Here is a 19,684-nt window from a genome sequence, read left to right on the forward strand (position 1 = left end):
CTACATTTGTATGGAAAACAATTGTAACTTTGTCAATGTGGAAAGTTTTTCTGTCCTTTATGCATTAACCTCATGTCTGAAAAAGCTTTGAATAAAATATCTCTGTTTAAGATGTTACCAATTAAAGCTTTTGGAATTTCTTTCTTCCTAGAACTGAGCTAAAAGTTGAGTAAGTGTTGAACACTTGGAACTGATAGGCTTTGAAGCTGGCGAAACCTCCATGTAAATGGAACAGTGGCAGTTGACTTGCAAAGATTTCTTCTAAATAATGGGTAACAACTTCACATCTGGAAAATTAATTCTTTAGAGCTTTATTCAAACTCTTTTGCATAACTGTTTCTGCATCGTCTTTGCCCATATGTTAATTCTTATTGCACTGGCTTTTACTACATCATACAAGTACCAGGCTGAGCAGTTTAAGCATGGCACGATAACATAAATAGCAATTCAGAAATACTGTAAATAGTTATCTTCATGTTAGTCTGAAAGTATTTTTAAATGCATGGCCAGAATTTTGGAAGCTGATTTGAGCTTTTTTCTAGCATTAGTCTCATGACAAATCTAAGACTTCTTAACATGTCTTTCATCTTGGGTAAGTTCCCTTTTGTGGTGAACTGCGTGCTGGCATTTCAACCTTGTGCCAGCAGAGGGTGAGGGGGGATGGCCAAGGGTTATGCAGGTGGATGAGGATTAGGGGGACTGCTTCTTTTGACAGTAATGCTGGCTTAAACAGCTGCATTGAACCACAATGTCATACTTGATTTAATTTCCTGTTTATATTTGAATTTTTACATAGTTTAAATGTTTCATGTCTTTTAAGCATCACTCTCTATCCCATCACATTCTGAATACGCCTCAATTTGATCTATAGGAGTAATGGCTTTCTATTCGTTGCAGTCGCAGATACCTGCAGGCGTACACCATATAAATGTACACCTATGTTGTAGGAAGTAGTTAATGCCATTCCTCGTTTGGTGTTTTCAAAACTAGTAGCACGGGCTAGCAATGTATTCCAGTAAAGACTTGATTGGGCCAGTTAGATAAGGACTGTTAATCTCTCCAATCAGTAGTAAAGACAAATACTTTGCGTGTAGGCATTGGGTACTTAATTCTTAATTCATAGTGGAAACCTGCCAGCATAATCAAGCATTCTTGGTTAAAGCTTGTGTACAGCCTGGTTTTTGTCACCAGGATGATGAACAGTGCTGTAAATCTCTTACCTGAACGTATAGCTAGGCGCTGCTACTTGAAACTGTAAAGAGAGCTTTTACATGAGGCTTGTGAGTATTCTGGTAAATCAGCCTCTTGTGATGGATGACAATGGGAGAAATGCTGATTTTAAAAAAAATAATTTTGCTGTTCTAAGTATTTCTGTAAACTAGCATAAAGAGTGTTGGGAAACACAAATGACCCTTCTGGGGAGCGTGTGCGCACGTGTGTTCACTCTAACCTTTAGAGTGAACATCCTACCACCAGGTGGAGATGTTGCTATTTAAAAAAAAAAAAACAAAAAACAAAACAAAAAACCAACCCCAAACTTCCTACACTTCCCTGAGAGTTCCATAATAACTTTTGAAAGCTTCTGCTTTCTTGAACAGACCAGCTTCTGTTCTCCTGCCTCTTCACCGTCTTCCCACACTGAAGGCCAGAAGTGCATTTTGACTACTGCAAGGTAGGGTGGACTTCTCATTGCTGTACTGAAAAACAGCAGCCTCAAGCTTGGGGAGGGGTATGCGTTGTGCCCCTGCGTGGCTAAAGGCACCTGACCACTGAAAAACGAGCTAATTGGCTATATGCAACGTTATGTGAAATGTGTTCGTGTTTTCTGGAGGTTGTCAGTCAGGTAATGAGCCAGAGAAGAAGCAAACAGTATCCTCGTTAGCTCTGTAGATGTGTTCAACTTGTGATTAAAATGTTGGTAGGTCTTTTTATTATTACTGTTACAGTGTTAGGTAAAGATGATTTTTAGGTATATTCAGTCCTTTTGAGCGTTGGCAACTCTCCAGATAAGGATTATCATTTTCTGATACTGATCTGTTACACAGTTGACAAGAGTTACAAGTGGTATCATCCTGGCAGGCGAAAACTGTTTTAGTAACTCACTGCTTACATTTGTAGTAAAGTGTTTTTCTAGTTGCATCTGCTGGAATACCTTCATTCCTATGAAAACCAAGATCTATGCTACAGATTGTCTTATGCCTCTGACTTCTTTATCCCTGCTGCATATAGCTACATCTTACTTGCCGAAGCAGGCAGCAGAATACAGAAAGGGAAATGAATATATAAATAGCGTAAATACCTTTTCTGTTCCTGGATGCTAATTCTTCATTTGCCTGCTTCGGTAAAAGAAGCAATTTTAAATGCTGGTCTTAAATTTTCATGGAGAAATTTAACTGTCTTATCAGTGTACCATTTTGATACTAATTTGAGGGTTTCTGGAGTGAAAAGGGTCTTTCATGGGGAAACTCCAGATCTGTGAAACAGTGCCTTTTATATTCACGCTGCACTGTAAGCAGTATAGGTACTTCTAATAGGAAAAAAAAATGGCTGCTGCTTTTGCAGAAATGGCTGCATGGTAATCGACTATGAAGTATTTTCCTGCAGGCAAAGAAAGTAACTAGTTGATGGGGAATAAAAGCCTTTAAAGCTCTTGTCCAAACAGGACAGCTAGTACTAACTGGAGATTTTTATAAAGGGAATGGAGGCTGTGTATGATGGATGTGAATGCTTATTTAGCCTTTCCTGGTATATGCTGGTTAGCCTCAAGGAAACACTGGGACACTTTATTATTTATAATATGCAGTTAGATCCATCATAGGATTATGGCAGTTAGCTATTTTATCTCAGGTTTTGCTTAGTGTGCATTTAGTTACTGCTCTGAGTCCTTTGCTGCTCTTCTCTCGTTTCCTTCTATGGGTTTGCATAAATACTTGTTCTCTGTGTGATTAACCCTGAAGAAAGAAAAGTTACATTTGGTGGCATCAATAAAGGCACATTTCAGCTAAAGCTGATTGATAGGATTTTCCTACAGTTATCAGTTAACTCTTGGATGTAAATTTTCATAGCTGCTTTGACTGTTGCATTTTACGAACAGAAGAGAGTATTGGCAAGCAAGTCTGACCTTCTCCATAGTGTGGGTCATGGAATGAAATTGGAATGTTGGTTTTCTCTGCAACTGTAGCATTTTGTTCCTGAAGGTGGTGTGTTCTGTTGTTGTTTATAAGGGGATGTTGTAGATAGAATGTCAACACTGACTCTGTATTTTAACAAGTTTTATTGGGAAGGCATTGTGTACACTTGGAGTTGAAAAAAATCACAATCAGTTCTACAACCTGTCAGCATCAAAGGAAGGAAAAATGTTCTGTAGCATTGGCACAATGAGGTGTGAGAGGCTGTCAGTGAAAAATGTAGGAACTGAAAGCAATCACGAGTACTAACAAACCTGGCAGCTGTTGAGAGATGCCACTCTTGATTTTTTTGAAAAAGCTTTCTTGTGTGGAAATGCATGTGGAAATTAAATTCGAAATGTGGAATAACAGCAATGAATTAGTATGCAGTGTGGTGTCATAATCAGTTACGTTACATGCTATATACCCATACTGTAGGCTTGCTTGTTTTGTGGGCCTGCTAGGAATTTACAAAGTTAGGGGCCTCTGTTGTACCTTTTGCATTGTCTTAATAGTTTTTAAAGATGCTTTTGAATACCCCAAACCAGTATTTGGCAGTAAATAGGCAATACTCAATTCTGCTTGCAGAGAAAATGCTTGTTTAATCAACCAGCTGTGTGTTAAATGGAGCTTGCTCTCATAAACAATAACAGATGAAGAGCTTAATTATTAACAGTTATTTATTTAAATGTACCTTCATTCAAAAGGGAGAGCTTTTTTAGCTCTCTTTAAGTGCATAAGTGTTTCTCCCAGTAGCTTTTCCTCTCTCTTTCTGATGGTATCCATCGCTTCAAAGGCCGGTGGCATATATTGGCCCTGATTCCCTTTATGTACTGAGTTGTCACATTGCCTGTGTGACTTCCTGATGCAAAGCTGTTTTTAATAAATGAAATGTAAATGACAGTCTGAAGCCTCAGTCCGGCAGAACTATACAGTTGACTAAAGAAAAAAAAAAAAACACAACCCACAGACAAACCAAAACTGAAAAACCTGGAGTATCTTTAATCCTGCTTATGCCGTGACTTCCTTCCAGTTGAACGGAAAGCTGTGGTATTTCTAAATCTTCAGTTACGTCCCTCTGTATCAGTTTCTTCTATCCACTGAACGTGCTCCCCCCCCGTCTTCCTAAGTGGTTTATACTGCTGCTTCCTCCACTTCATTCTCTGCACTACAGTAGGAAGTGAGGAGTCGCACAGCTTCCTGGTGTTGACGCTCGTACCTCTTCGGCATCGTCATTTTGTCAAATACCACTGCTTAACCCGATTTTAATTTTGTCTTGGTTGCTGTTTTATGTAGTGTGACAGACTAGTCTTGCAGGGAAAAGGCTATGTAGAAGGAGTAAAACTTCCTCACCTTGCATTGCACTCATCATTAATACTGAATTGTGGTGGACTCTGTGCAGGTTCAAGTCTGTACGCTCCGGATGGCAATCTCTATCGTCAGCAAGCAGGACAGGAAAGGAAGGAACAAAACTGTATTAGGTCTGCAGCTTCTAAGGCGGCTTTTTTGGGTGGCTTAAGATGCAGAGATGCTGCTGCTTTTATCACTTGCAGCTTAAAAAACTGATCTGAATACTGCTCCTTCTGTGTAACTTCTTACGTGGAAAAGGAATGTAAATGGCAAGGCCAGCTGCATGAGGAGAAAGCGTAATGTTGCTGAGAAGGAAATTAAGGGATGTAATTTAAAAAAAAGACGGAGGGGGGGAAGACCTCCCCCATCCTTTCATTCGTTAACTTTTATTTTTGCTTAACTGGGAACTCTTTAAGGGTAGCATAACAAAGGGGTCATTCTACTGCCAGGAGCTTTGCTAGCTGTAGCTACTGCTGCAGTTAATTTTGTCTTTCACTTCTATTCAGACGAAAATGAGTGTTGCTGCTGTTGTACAATATTTGCTGTAATGATCCAGTTTTAAAACTGTCAGTTGAAATTTGGACTCGGTGTGGCAACAACAGCCTCGACTAGTGGAAGAAAAAGCAATACTCGTCAGGAGGAGTCTTCTGCCTGCAAGCCCTTAGTTCAGAGCAGAAGTGGGAATAAGAGTTAGTATCGCCCACCTTCCTGTTCTTATGTTTTAGGAAAAACAAGGAACAATATAAAGCATGCTTTTTTCCCATGGGTTTAATGCAAAAGGGTAAGTGTGGGACTGGATCTTTTCTGGCATTTTTTTCTCCTCAGGAAAATGCATGGGAGACTATTGCTAGTGACTTCACCCGTCAGTTTTGCTGTACCCGTGCATCAAGCAGAGAAACTAGAGTGATAATGTACTTGCTAAACTGGACCATACTTTCCCTCTGGCTGCTTCAGTATGCCTTCTTCAGATTAAATAAGCTGTCTTTAAACAAAAAATGAAGCTTGAAATAACACAGACGAGCTGGGCCAAGTCACTGTGCTGACCTGTGTGCATATACCTTGCAGCTTGATTTGAATAATTGTTTTCCTAATTGCTACTTAATTCCGTATGATCCTCACTTTTTGTTTCATAAAACAAAAGCAAGACTAGCACTTGAGAATGGCACTTCTTTCGTGGGCCAGCCTTCTGGGGTATCTCCCAAAGAAGCAACAGTAGTAACAGAATTCTGAAGAAAGCTTACCTAAGCAAATGCGTAGGCATTAAAATGCTGTCTGACAGTGTCCTGACCCGGCTGGGGCTGCTTTATTTCTGCGCCCCTGGCTAGCAGGTTTCCTTCTAGCCTGAATTCTCCGCTTATGGGCATGTTCAGTCTTCTATCCAGATAGTTAGTTGCCTTTGGGAAGAGGGTTTAAAAAAAAAGCACTACAGGTTTTAGGCCCTCGCGCGTTGTGATATCCACGTCTTCAGAATCTTGTACAGTTTTCTCTGGAAGAGAAGCAGCTGTTCACTGCCAAACATATGACCAACCCTGACCTTACTGTCAGACTAATGAGTATAGATCTGCAGGTTCATGATTTTCTTACACATCTTGGCTTGCTGTGAAACTAGTTTTATGTCTGAATGAGGCTGTTATTGCTTTACGTAGGTAGTTGATTCTTACATCCCCATGAAATCGACAGTTACAAAGAATATTGTTAAACAACATGACTACAGCTCGACTGGTCCAAGGACAGAATAAAGAGGCTGACAGGGTTTGTGTACTAAGCTTTTTCTCCCACAGAGCACACACAACATCAAATCAGCTCTCGTCTGATGGTAAGCACCCGTAATACCTTGGACTATATGAACTATAAATTATTAGCCGCCTTGCTACGTGTTCCTTTTTACTTTCAGTTCCTGCAGAGTCTGAAAACAAAGCACATGGTGGCATTGCCATCTACGCACATTTCTAGAAAATTAATCTATTCAAAGGGGCTGTGTATCCGTTTCTAATTCTAGCAGCATTTGTTAATGAAATTTTGTGTGGTTCTGTAAAGTAAGTCTCTCTACATAAGCGTGCGTGAAGAACTACTGAACGAATCGGGCATAAAACCCAGGCGAAACGGATAACGCCACCCAGGAGCAAAGTCTAGTCCTTACACTCCAAATTCAGTTTGGTCACCACAGTAGGCTGTGTGTCACATTTTTAGAAAAGAGCTTCTGTCTCAGCGCTACAAGGAGAGGTCAGGGTCGACGGACATGCTGCTAAATCTACCTGTCAAGCTGAAAATTCTGCAGCTTTAAAATAATGCTAATTTTTATGTGAGACAGGTTCCTGCTTCCTAAAACATGTCTAATGAGCTCACTCATTACATATGCAGAGTCTGCCTTACAAAAATAAGTCTTACAATTAGGGTTAAATTCAGCTTGGTGTAAATGCGGAGTAAATTGGCTAAGTTTGAATTCACACCAGCAGAAGGTGCACTTCTGTGCAGAATGTGGTGCCTAGTTTGTTGCTTCTGAGTGGAAAAAGTACAATTATTTTTTTTCCTGGGTGCTATGTACTAGAATACTTTTGAGTAGGAATATTATTGCAATTTGTGTCATTTCTTTCTTTTGCACACGAATTTACTACTGCACATAAATTTGTTACTGAAGAATTTTCCTGTCGGAACTTCCCTGCCAAATAGGAAACAGAGGAGATGATTTTCTGGTCACTTCAAGGCATTTAAATAATACGCCAATTTGTAGAACTCATTACACACAAATTGTAATAGTCCAAAATACTGGTATAAAGGACCTTCAACCAAAGTCCACTGGGGGAATGCTATTGCTGTGCTCTAGGAGAGAAAAACCAGCACTGGTTACTGTCTAGCTACCTAAAGAAATAATGCTGTAGGAACAGGAAATGATAAAAACAAAGCACTTTTAAAACCTGTTTTGCATTGTTAATTATCATTGTTTAATATTTTAAACAATAAAAAAGCTTGCATCACTTGGTGATGCAAGTATTAACACGAGTTTGTAGAATTCCATACAGTATCTGCTAAATAAGCAAGTTTGGCAGGTTAGCAAATACCATGATTGCAGCATCCACGATTTGAACTCAAACAGTGATTTATTCCTCTGCAGAGAGTTTGTAAATCAGAATGGCACACTCCTGGGTTCTGGACGGTGTCTGACCCCAGTGAGTTTGAGGAACGTATTTTTAGTGCAGGGCCCCTGTGCAGAACTGCCCAAATCAAACGATTGTCTCCTTTGAGTTGCTTCTGAGGGACTGCAGGGCCAGCAGGGACTGCTGGCTGGAGGGGACGTTGGCAGACTTTGGGATGAGGAGTATCACCCGCTGGTTGGTCCGACGCCATTCGTTGTATAATCTACAGTGGTACCTAAAGGATACCTGGGGAGAGATGAGAGACGCACTGTGTTTAGAGTCTCCAAGAAATCAGCTGGGGTTTGGGGGGAAACACCTTCAAGTGGAACAAAAAGCGGACAAGCAGCCTAACTGGGCGGGATAAAAATGAGCAAAAAGTGGTGGGCAAAGACCTACCACGTAGATGGCTTGTTCCCCAAGTTGCTACAGCAGAGAAGAGGAGCTGCCTGTGCCCGACTTTCTGCTGTTGCCTGCTTCTCATTCCCTCTTTTATAACACGAAAAATCAGACACCCTGCCTCTGCCTTTCCCAAGAACTAGAATTATTGGCAGCTACCTACAAGGAGAATGAGTTTGGGGTACCACCGTGCTTCAAGCTGTTAAACTGACAACTAAGGTAGTGGGCTGCATGGGGAAGGCTTGCAGGTAGCTAAGCTGTGTGCAAACACGGACAGGGTTGCACGTTCTGCCTGGTAATGCTTTATCGCTGAATGCATCAAATTCAAGATTGCACTGATTGCACTGATGGTGTGAGCCATCTGCCAACGTGTGTGTACCTCAATTTAGATTGTCTTTGCGTTCTTTTTTATTGTTACCAGCTAACTGATTTCAACCTTAGTGTGGCTCTGCTAATAGTGGAAGAGGAATGACTGACCGCTATGGATATACAGGATAGCTTGGCCCTGTATTTTTTTAAAACAGTTTACTGCTTATTTTAGTGACAGCCAAGTGTAGTGAGAGTTATGTCTGTGTAAGATGATGTACCTGTGCACTTCTTAAAAAAGCAAAACCCCCTGTAGACTGGCGTGGGACCTTCTGGGTGAAATGTGCCACGTGACAATTGCCGTGTTCTTGAGCTGTGGGCAGGAGGGACCCACGCAGCGAGCACAGGAGGAACCTTGCCTTGTTCGCTGTTCTGTCTTCGCGTGCAGTCGCTGGTCGTTTGTCGCTGGTCTGTATGCACCTGTGCCACTGCTGTAGGTCAGAGGGTGCCATAAAGGCTGGAGGCAACATGCTTGTTTGCGCAGGCGGGTGGAAGGTGCTGCTGACTCTGTTTGCAGAGAAGCGGCTGCGTGCCGCTGTCAAAAGGGGCTGCGCTGCTGCTCTCCTACCCCTACAGCAGTGACAGGCTGGCTGCCAGTGAGGGATGTTAAGTAATGTGCACGCCTATGAATGTATCCTTCAAAACCCCTTTCGTTACTGCAAAAAGGGTGCTTCTAACTAAATAAATTACTTACCTTCCTATAAAATCCTACTAGGGGCAAAAAAAGACTTTGGGGGGGATTTTTGTTAGATCTTTATTCAGCTGTCTGCTGTTAACGAGGGAAACCTCGTTACAGAGCTTTTGTTCACTAAGCAGTTGCCCAAAGATGGCTCTTCCAACGGATTAATTGATTCCCCACCTTTCAATCTCCTCTGCTCCCCCTGAAGGTAAAGCAGTCTGCATCTTCGTTTTGTGGAACCTTGTGTATGAAAGCACACGAGAACTCCCTCTCTAAAAAGGCACTGGGTACCCGCAGAAATCAGGTGGCAGAGGGAGCGGCGGGGGGGAACCACCTGCAAAGCTGAATGCCATGCAGAGTGCAGCGACTGCTTCGGAGGACTGAGCTAGAGTTTAAGTTGAGGTTTCAAGTAGCAACACCTGAGATTCTTTGAGGAAGGGCTGCATTGTTAAGCCAGGCTTTAACTGCTTGTTTGTTTAAGGCTTTGTCACAGGATCTCCCAGTTAATTTTGACAGCTTGTTTACACTGGGTTCTTGCCTGAAGGCAGCTTCCAGGTGATGTCAGCTACTGAATTTCAGCAGAGCCATGGTTGCTCACCCTAAGCTGCTGCACTGGATGCAAAACTCTTGAGATGCTGAACAAAGGCCAGATTTACATCGGTCGCTGGCACACTAAACTCCTTTGTTCGCCTCTTCAATGGGATAGCAAGGGGGGTGTCTATCTTTCTAACTTAATCTGAATTGACTTGGGCTAGCCTTTGTTTTAAACCAGCCGTTATGTTATGCTGGAAGCTACAGGGCCAAATCCTGTTGTACTCCAACCCGCCACTTGATCTTACAGGCGATTACCTGCAGGCAAGAGAAAGCAGAGTGTGGCCCTGAATTCTGGGTTTAAATAGCAATCTCTGTTTTGTGTCTGAAGGTTTCTGCTTGGGAGCAGCAGGCGCTTTGTGTGTGTGTACATCAGTTAGAGTGATTAAATGCAGAGAAAAAGCAACAGCATTTTATGGAGAACTTGGCTGTTTTAGGGGAAAGGATAAAATAGCTTCTTGGATGCTAAAAATAGCATTTCTCCTGTTCTCTGCTCACGGGGACAACTGCGGTGTGTAAATAATCTATAAGCCAGCTTTTGCCTCCAGAGAAAGTAAGCTGATTTATTGGAAGTAAAATGAAGTTTTAGTCGTCTTAATTTTCCCAGGACCCCAAGGAGCATTATATCATTGTGTGTAACGGGGGTTGTGTGTAATTTACCCCACAGCACTCAATGTATTCCCTGCACAGCCAAAACTATCATGGGAGTCTCCCGTTTCTGAAAATGAAAGGGCAGGCGCTCCTGAAGCGCTTGACGGGGTTAGCGCTTCTGCGTGGGGGTCCATTCCTTGCTGCATGGCAAGGGGAGCGTGGAGCCTCCCCAAGGCCAGTGCAGGCTGGGGCTTTCCTGCATGGCTGATGGGTCGCAGGCTGCTGAGCAGAGAGCGGGCGTGTCTTCCGTGTATAGGGTGCTCAGGGCCATTTGTGAAGTAGTTGCTTTAAATCTCGACCTTGACTTTGCAAACCTGCCCTCTGAGAAAGCCTGTGAAAACACTGTCGCTCAAGCCTGCTGACTCAGTCTGCAGACACACTTAAACCTCCTCAAAACTTTTCCATCCAGTACTAATGCTGTGAGGGCAACGCGGGCACCTTCTGTACTGCGAAGAGAGCCCGAGAGCCCTTCCCACCATCTCTCTCTGCTCTGCCCGCTGAATTAACCCCAGGCTGAACAGGAGGGTTACCCTGCCCTGAAAGGCTTCCTGCCTCGCCCTTCCCTGAGGAACGCAGGGCTTCATCAGCCCCTCCACCTCCTGCTGCTCTGAATAATAGACTGCAGTGGAATTACATCTTCTACCACGCAGTGGACATTAAAGGTACTGTATTTCAATTAAATCAACCCAGGTATGCATTTACAGCCGGCTTACTATCGCCGAATTCTCCAGGTGCCACGAACGCATTTCTGTCTATGCTTTTGAAGAGGTAAAGTGAACAGAAGAGATTTTTGCCACTAACAATGCAAATGCAATAGACAGTGTTAGGGACTGCAGCTGAGATGCTGCAGAAGTCTTAATGAGCAAGGTCAGATATGCCCATGTGTCATGGTTAATTAAATCCAAGTACTTAGCCAGACTACCCTTTCCAACTTCCAGCCATTGTGGTGCTTGTGAATTACGTGTATTAGGTAAATTGGACAGCGTTTGGGTTCCTAAGGCAGTCATACACAAAGGAAATTGGAACAACCTTTGCTTGAACACCTGACAGACATGTCTGCACACAGTACTGCAGGAAATAACAAGTGCCACCTCGCTGCTGGAGTAAATGGCCATCGTGTCAAAGGGGAGTGCTGCTACTGCTGCTTCACAGAAAATGGAAGCAGAAACAGCAAAAAGAGAAACTGCAGGAGGCTGAGGCAAAACCCTCAGCTTTCTGTACTCTTGTGCGCTGCTAAAATTAGCCTGCGGCCCTCTCTGGGTGAAACGCGGTGTCACTGTTGGGAATGAAGTAAATGTGATGTTTCCTTTCACAGCTTGCCTGGAGCCAGTTGTTAGGCAGTGTGGGGTTTTTGCGTTTCCCCCCACCTCCCTTTTTCCAAGCTTACTCTGGGCTCAGCACAGGGGTTGCTTGCTGTGGGCTAGCTCTACTAACGCAGTTCTTCAGTTGCCGCCTCCTCAGCGGCTTACGCTGACCAAAACCTGATCAGTTTTTGAAAAAAACTGGTCAGCCCTGCAGCGTGTGGCCATACCCACTGAGGGGGCGAGCTGGGCGCTGGCCCTGCGGGATTAGTGCTGTGCCAGCACCACAGGCAGGGTGGTCTTGCCCCCACCCAGGGCAGCGCAGGCTCAGATGCCTCTCACGGCAGCCCAGCCACGCACCGTCGCACAAGCATTACCCTGCTAGCGTGAATGCTCCCTGTCTGCGTCCGCTCTTCCGCTCTCCTTCCCCTACCAGAGCCAGAGCTGTGAGACGTCAAACTCGACAGCAACCTGGGGTTTTCCGTGAACTGCTGGACCATGGCTTGATAAACACTTATTTTGGCAGATGTCCTCCGGGTTCCCTTCATTTCTGCTGGGCCAGCTGTTTGCTGGTGTGCTGGGGCCAGGAACCGTTCTCAGTTTAACAACTTGGGGCAAAACAAGGGGCGTTTAGGATGGATGGGCGCGCAAGTGACGGCACACCTGGCTGCAGGATGGGAATAAGGCAGCAATTTAATCTGCACTGCAAAGGCAGCGACATTTCTACGGACCTGGTGTAAGGTGTGTTCTGCCGTGGACTTCCTACAGCGCCACGAGCACGAGGAATGGGGAAAGCACGGGATGCACCCACATCCAAGGCTTTTGAATTGTAAGGTTGGCCAGATGCTGGATTAGAATAAAATCTGAATTTTCTGTGGCAGCAAGGTTGTTCACCTAAAGCTTTTTTGTGCACTGTGCCTTCACCCTTTGCACGTTATTTTTGATGAAACTCACTCCTTTGTAGCATCTGTCTTGAACTCCTCCATGTTACTTCCTTGTCTCCCTCTTGCTATCCCCTCTGGTTCTTGGGAATTACTGACCCCAAAGGCAAACTGTCTTTCTGGTTTCCCAGAGGACTTGAGCAGTGTGGAACCAAGGGGTTTCTTGCAGATGTAACTTAAGTTTGTCAGTACAGAAGGTAAATGTAAGCAATGCTTTGTACAATGGTCCACCTGCTCTACAGCACTCTAATTCGTTTTCTGATTTGTTGTTTCCCTTATTCCTGTGGGTTGAACAGAAAACCACTACTTACCAGGGTCCAAAAGAGGTAAATAGTGAAGAGTGCGACAGTGAGTGCAATGAGGCCAGCAGCTTCCAGCCTACTACTAAAGTGCAGGTGGTCCACTGCTCCTCGTAGACACAACCAGCCAGAGATGGTCGCCAGCGGAGTGATAAACAAGAAGCACACCATGTCTCCAAAGAGGGTCCGTTTCTCGTGCTGGGGGCCCGGGTTCCTCAGCCACTGCAGGCAAAACGCAGACAAAGGACGTGTCAGCACAGGGAGGGTGTTTTACCCGAGACGAGCTGCTTGCTTGCAAAACGCAGGCCTGCCCCTTCGAGGAGGGAACATGGACCACACGCAGGACGTGGCTTTGGCTGTCCCTAGGGAGCTCCCACCCGAACTGCTCCCCCTCGCTGCCTGCTGAGGCGCACCTCTAGCCATGCGTACCTCCCGCATCGTTTATTCACCTGTAGTAAAAGCTGTCTTCAGAAGGGAAAGTGTTTCCATAGCACGGCCCCTGGCATTCGGCAGCTGAACTGTGTGAGAACTCCCGTCTTAACACGGAAAGAATCACACGCTCTCCTGACAACTCCAGAGTGCAGAAAAAGTTTGTTACTATTCTGTATGCTATTTTAAGATTTTTATTTTTTTACATTCTGCTTGTAATATTGGCAAAGCCATTTGCAGCTTGCTTTCAGATATCTGCATGCAAGCAGAGTTGAATGCACACAAGGTTACTTTTATAAGAGGGTATTAATCTTGCAAAACAGAGTGCCTGAAAGTCAACTGCTGAAGCGAAGCTGGGTTGAACAGCTGTCAAGCCTACTCACCCATGTTCCTACAAACAGGATTTTGAGATAGCAGAGGTGAAAGAAGTTCAGCCTACAACAGTACACTGAGACCTTTCAATAAAAAAACCTCATCACTCAAGTCAATACTTGAACAGGAAGACTACCAAGCCCTACAATTTTTGCCAACGGAAGCCGCAGGATTTGGTCAAAACGACTCTGCGGCATCCTTTCATTTTTTTTGTTCTTCGAGCATGTAACCGCATGCACGGTGCCACCAGGAATAGCAGGTATTTCTTGCTGTGGCACCTGGGAACCCCAGCCCACCTGGGAGCTGTACGTATTACCCTAGCCACCCGAGCAAACACACCACGTGCCGCACCGGACTTGTCTGCCCCAGAGAGTCCACGATCTAAGCAGAGGAGTCAAAGCCGGAACGGGCAGAAGAGGTGCAGTGAGCCTCATCGCCCCAGCTGCCTGCGCGGCCAGAGCTGGGCGCAGGGCAGGCCATCGATTCCCGGTCTGGCACGTCCCTCCCAGGCCCCGGCTCCGACTGCCATGCTGAAGGCAGGGCGAGTCATGCTCCCCCAGGGAGCTGTTGCGTCATCTGTCAGCATCGATAGATACTGCATTATCTATCAGCGCAACAAGAAACCAAAGCCACTGCAGCTCTGTGCCAGCGGACGTGGATGAGGCTCGTGCACCCTTAAACTGTTGGGCCCTCTCATTCCTCCCAGCCTCTTACACGTGGCAGCAGAAGTCCTCTTTCTTTAGCTCCAGAAACCAAGGCTGGGGAGGCAACTTCACCCCTTCACCAGTTAATGCCCTTCATTCCCAGCCACCTCGGGTTTTTTTCTTCTTCCCCATCACAGTGCTACAGCAATGACCCAGAGGAACAGCAGGACTCCAGGGTTTTGACAAGAGAGGGCAAGGCTAGGAGCGTTGTGCAAGCTAATGAGTATTTCTCGTCTAGCTATCCTACCCCTCTATTATTTTCAGACCCTGCTTCATCTTTTCCCGCTCTGCCCACACCATGAAAAGACATACAGCATTTCTCTCTCCATCTTCACCTGGGGTAAAACAACAGTCAAGAAAAAATTGCGTGCAACCAGGAACAGGTAGTCACTAATCTGGCACCAGCAGAAAGACACGAATCAGTAGACAAGTTTGCCTCAGCCTCACCATCTCTCAGATGGAAATAATAATTTTTCTACTTCACGGGATTTTGGTGAGGTTTAACTGCAACACAGTAACTCAGCAGCCTAAGATCAATTTGCCTGTCTGACTCAGGAATTTAGGAGAACACAAAAATGTAGGATGTAGGCTTTTAATTTGCTTGAATACTTTTAAAATCCTAAGGAAGTGGGAAGTGCTTCATAACTGCTATGTACTGCTACAAGCCAGAAGTAAGGGACGACACTAGTGAACGAGGGAGGCTCCATATTGTTTTTTTCCTTTTCAAGCAGTGTCTTAAACTCAAGGGTATTTAAAATACCAGAATACTGCGTGTGGTGGGTTCACCCCAATCAGCAGCTACGCACCCACGCAGCCGCTTGCTCACCCCCTCACCCCATCGGTATGGGGGAGAGAACAGGACAAGGCTGCAAGCAGAGCTTGCTTCAGTAGAGCTTGTACAAAATAAGGAGACCTTTGAACGTTTACCTTTGAACAGCTTTTTATTTTATTGCAACTTTATAGAGAATGGTATAAAGTCACGTGTGAAAGGCTCACACCGCTTTCCTTGGAGCTTTCATTCCATTTACTTAACCCCCCCCAAGGGTGCGTGCACATCAGTTCCAGGTTATATTTGTTTGCTTCTAGTCAGGACTGATTGCAACCTTCACCTTGCTCAACTTCCACGAATCCCTGTCATGCAAAACCGCCCGGAGACTGAGAGGAACTGAAAGTGCCTGGCAGTGGAGATTCTGCTTTTAAAGGTGACTGTGAAAGGGTTTTGTGGAAAGTATTTGTTTAAACGGTGGCCTGCAAGAGAATCGCTGAGCACCTGCACTTCCCCTTGATCTCAGTGGGAACTGCAGGTGTTCACCACTTTCCCAGGGCAGACCTCAAAGTGCCAGTGTCTCCTTATCTCAGCGCTATGTGAGACCGTCCCCCCTGTAACTGGGCGGTGAAGGACGCAGCGCAACATTTCAGAGTCCATTTAGTGGAGACTGCATCCTCAAATCGCAGTTTGAGGCACCCGTGCAGCTCAGCTAGTGCAAGAAATACCGTTTCTTGATCTGAGCGAGAAGGAAGAACAGCAAGAATCCACACATGCGAGGAAGCACATGCGTTAAGGGACGCGTTGTCATCTCTGCCCTTCGACTTTCACGAGACACAGTACAATGCACTTGAATTAAGACAGCATTTTACGGTGTGCCATCTAACTTGATGGAAAGTTTGGGCAGACAAAAATGGAGTGAGGCTGCTTCACAGGCTGATGGCTCCCTGCACTCCTTATGTCTTGTCTGACCCATCTGAACAAAGAATCAAACCCAAGCAATTCAAATATTAGATGAGGCCAGGACAGACAAGAGTAGTATTAAGTAATAAATAAACGCCCCACCATTCTACATCCTAACCTTAAAAGCTGGAGAAATTTCATGAGCTGGTTCTGAAGTGGAAGTCAAAAGCAATGAATAAGTAATTTCAATGGCTCTATGGATTTCAATCACAGCACGTATTTTCCTCCTGAAGTAGTGCACACGTGTTTCTAAATCTGCTTCTGTTTACATTCTAGGTTTCAGTCTTTTGTTTTGGAAATGTGCACTGTCAAGTTACTTTATAGCTAAAAAGCCAAGTCAGCAAATCCTTTTGTGAAACGGAAACGCACACAACGATCCCAACAAAGTGCTGAGCTGATTAATTAGCGTGGCAGTACAGGAGGGACTGCCCTGCTGGCAAAGAATGAGACGTAAGGCCAGATGCAACTGTCAGATCTGCACTATGATTCTCTGGAATCTGTCCTGTTAAAATGTGTCAATGTGCTCAATTATTTCTGCAATAAATTGAGACTCTCACAGTAGTAATTTCCATTTTTTGGGGGGAAGAAAAAAAGCTCATAAAAAGGGTCATGTTTGAAGCAAAATGCTGGCCTGCCTGGCAAAGCACTGTTTTATCAAGTGCTATCTTAAAGCGAACAGTGATTCCTGTTCCCGATGCACATGTGGAGAGTCAGAGTGACAAGGCACGAGTTGACTTTAGCAATGGCAGCAAGCATGAATTCAAGGACAGGTGAGCGCAGCGCCTGTTGCACAACCCAATATTGGCTCATGACTGACACAAGCAAAGAAACCCTGTGCCTGAGGACCAATATGCACTTGATGACAATCCAGCCCCTCGAAGAAACGCGGGGTCCCACCTCGTCCCTCGCAGTGACACATACCAAACGGGATCTGCTCAGAAGCACAACACCCCCCCACCCTGAGCTAACGGCTGTGCCTGCGTGGTATCTCTCTGCTCCCCCAGCTGCCCGTGCCGTCCCTTCGGCAGCGGCGGCTGCTGCCGCGGTCGCGTGGACCCGCACGGGGGCTCTCCGCTCAGCCAAACTCAGCTAAACGGCGCAGGTGTTGCTGAAATGGCCCAGGCCGGCCGGCCGCCGAGGAACCGGCACGCGCCAAAGGGCAGCCGCAGCCATCGGTCTGGGCAGGGCAACATCTTGCGCCTCTTTGCCCAGCAAACGTGTGCCTAAGCCTGCAGGCAGCAGCAAAAGCTTCGCTGAGACACGCTGGTGACCTCCTCCTCTGCTCGGACAGGATCGCCTCAACTGGCAAACAGAACGGGCATCAAGAAAGCGGAAAGCCCGCGCCACAAGAGGGGACTTTAAAAGTTTGACTCATTTATCCCAGCAAAGTCACGCTCTAAATGCACCTTGGGGATGGCCAAAAGAAGGGAGAACTGACGGGGGACATCGGTGAAGGAGAAGGGCTACTTAAGCTAATGGAGAATGTTGGCTGAGGAACAGATGGGTAATAGCTGCCCATAAATAAATTCAGGGTAAGAATCAGAAAAAAATTCTGAGCCGTCAGAGGATCCAGCTCTGCAACAGCCTCCCGAGAGAGCGGTGTAGGCTAAACCCCCCAAAGCTGACACAGTTCTATGAAGGAACTTGCTTACGTTTCGAACAGGATTTTTGATGTACTGCATTTGACGTGAGAAAACACTGTTAACACACCTGAGGCTCCTTCACGTCACACGCTGACAAGTGTAATACGCATACCGGGCATTTGTTGCAGTTACTTCACAAAGCAGAGTTGAATTTAAATTAGAATCTGCCCTAGAAAGATGGAATTGAGCTCTTGACCTTCATCAGAGGGTCTCCACGCTTCCTTCAACTGAATGCAGGCTCTAGTGCTCAGGAACTTAGTGCGGCTTGCAACAGTCCCTGGGAGACTTCTGGTCTATGAGCCCACTACTGGCTTCCAAAATTTTACCCGATACTTAAAACTGCAGGCGAAACCAGATCTATGAAACTGTCCAAAATCCCCTTTCAGTGCGAAGGTACAGAGTTGCTTATCTGACGCTGTCAAATAATCTGAAACTTCAGACTCCTGAGGTGGGCGAATGGGCTCGGTTTCCTTTTAACTGGTTTACTCCATCCAGCCTAAGCAAACTGTAGGCTGGAGAACTGCTCCTCCGAAAGGGGAGACAGGCTGAGGCATCCGCGCCACACGCCAGCAAAGGGGAGCCTTCCATTTGGAGAAGGAAATCATCAGAGCAAGCAGCAACCCAGGACCAGAACACCCTGGAGAGGCTCGGACTGGCAACTGGCCTAACCTAACCAAAACGAGCTGCCAGCAGAAAACTGCTGTAAAACACCTCCACAAGTCTGAGCTGCTTCGCCAGCGCCAAAGGCCGAATCCTGGAAGCACTCACCCCCATAGGCCCAGCTCCAATTAGGTGACTCACAAATGCGAAGTGAAGTCCGTGCATAGTGTTTTCCAGATCAGATCCTACGGCCACCACCTGTTCCTGCTGAGAAGCCCTTTTTAGTTCACTACCTTTTCCTTGGCAAATTGATTTTACATAAATGTTGCTGGAGTTACACCAGCAGCAAAGAAGATTCCACAGCGGACGAAGAAAAATCCATCACGCTGCTTTTTAGTTAAAGGTATTTAAAGAGTTACCACACGTGAAGCTGGGGGGAGAAGGCAGGAAGGAATTGTCTTCCCTAAATGTGTTTCCCTTTGAACTAAAAATAGCTTATCACACATCAAACGCATCAGTTCATTTCCTTCTTTTCACGCTGATAGCTCTGCCGTGAATCTTGACGAAAGCAGTCCCTACACCAGCAAAACTGCTCGCAATTATTGTCATTTCTGGTTTCATGCCAGCGGTGACCAAGGGGAGCATTTTGCCTGGGCTTCGAGCAAAGACAGACTGATACTGCCTGTGGTTTTAGAGTGTTTCTCTCGAATGAAGGCCATTTTTAAAGACCAGGAGGACCATTTATTAGCCAAAAAAAGAAAAACTACATCTGAACAGTTTTGTTCAAACACTTTTTTACTTGAAAAATTTGTTTTAACCTGTTTCAGTGAAATGTTTTGAAACTAAGCTTAACTACATGTAACTCAAAATAGTCTCCCAGACCAGAACGGTATGTATGTTTGTTTTCAGTGCAATGAAACATTTTGGGAGACTCGAAACTTTTCTAGGTAATGTTTTGCCAAGGAAAGCAAATATTTGACAATTACTTTCAGCTGAAAAAATACTTCAGTTTTTGCATTTCCTGCTTAGACCAAACATTCAGTTACTGGCACAGTGTTATTGTCTTCAGTGGGTGCTTTTAGAAAGGCCCTGGTGACAGCTCACAGAGATATTCCTGTGGTCCCAGAGAGAGAGGCCTGTCTATTTGACAGCTAGAAACTAAACGATTTGATTTCTGTAACTGTATTATGCTAACGTTATGTCTCTTCGTAACTGAGTCTGCTCTTATTTAAGTTTTAATGCAAGTTCCAGGGAATATTTTAATTGTGGATGTCTGAATCAGCCAAAGCTACATTTTGACATCGCAAATGAATTTCATTTGCATGTTTTTGT

The 19,684-nt window shown here is 45.2% G+C and overlaps 1 protein-coding gene across 2 annotated transcripts in view; it reads right to left on the reverse strand.

The window, feature by feature from the left end:
- Positions 1 to 7,441: 7,441 nt before the first annotated feature.
- Positions 7,442 to 19,684, reverse strand: part of LOC142075983 (E3 ubiquitin-protein ligase MARCHF3-like) — a 74,196-nt gene continuing 61,953 nt past the window's right edge. For both annotated transcript variants that reach the window (XM_075138224.1, XM_075138225.1), the window contains exons 4-5: positions 12,888 to 13,097; positions 7,442 to 7,897 (exon numbers count right to left, since the gene is read on the reverse strand). In XM_075138224.1, coding sequence (XP_074994325.1) covers positions 7,739 to 7,897; positions 12,888 to 13,097 — 369 coding nt within the window. In that variant the 3' untranslated portion in view covers positions 7,442 to 7,738. The remainder of the gene's footprint in view (positions 7,898 to 12,887; positions 13,098 to 19,684) is intronic.

Source organism: Calonectris borealis, chromosome Z (assembly GCF_964195595.1).
Source record: "Calonectris borealis chromosome Z, bCalBor7.hap1.2, whole genome shotgun sequence".
In the NCBI taxonomy this organism is placed as follows: Eukaryota; Metazoa; Chordata; class Aves; order Procellariiformes; family Procellariidae; genus Calonectris; species Calonectris borealis.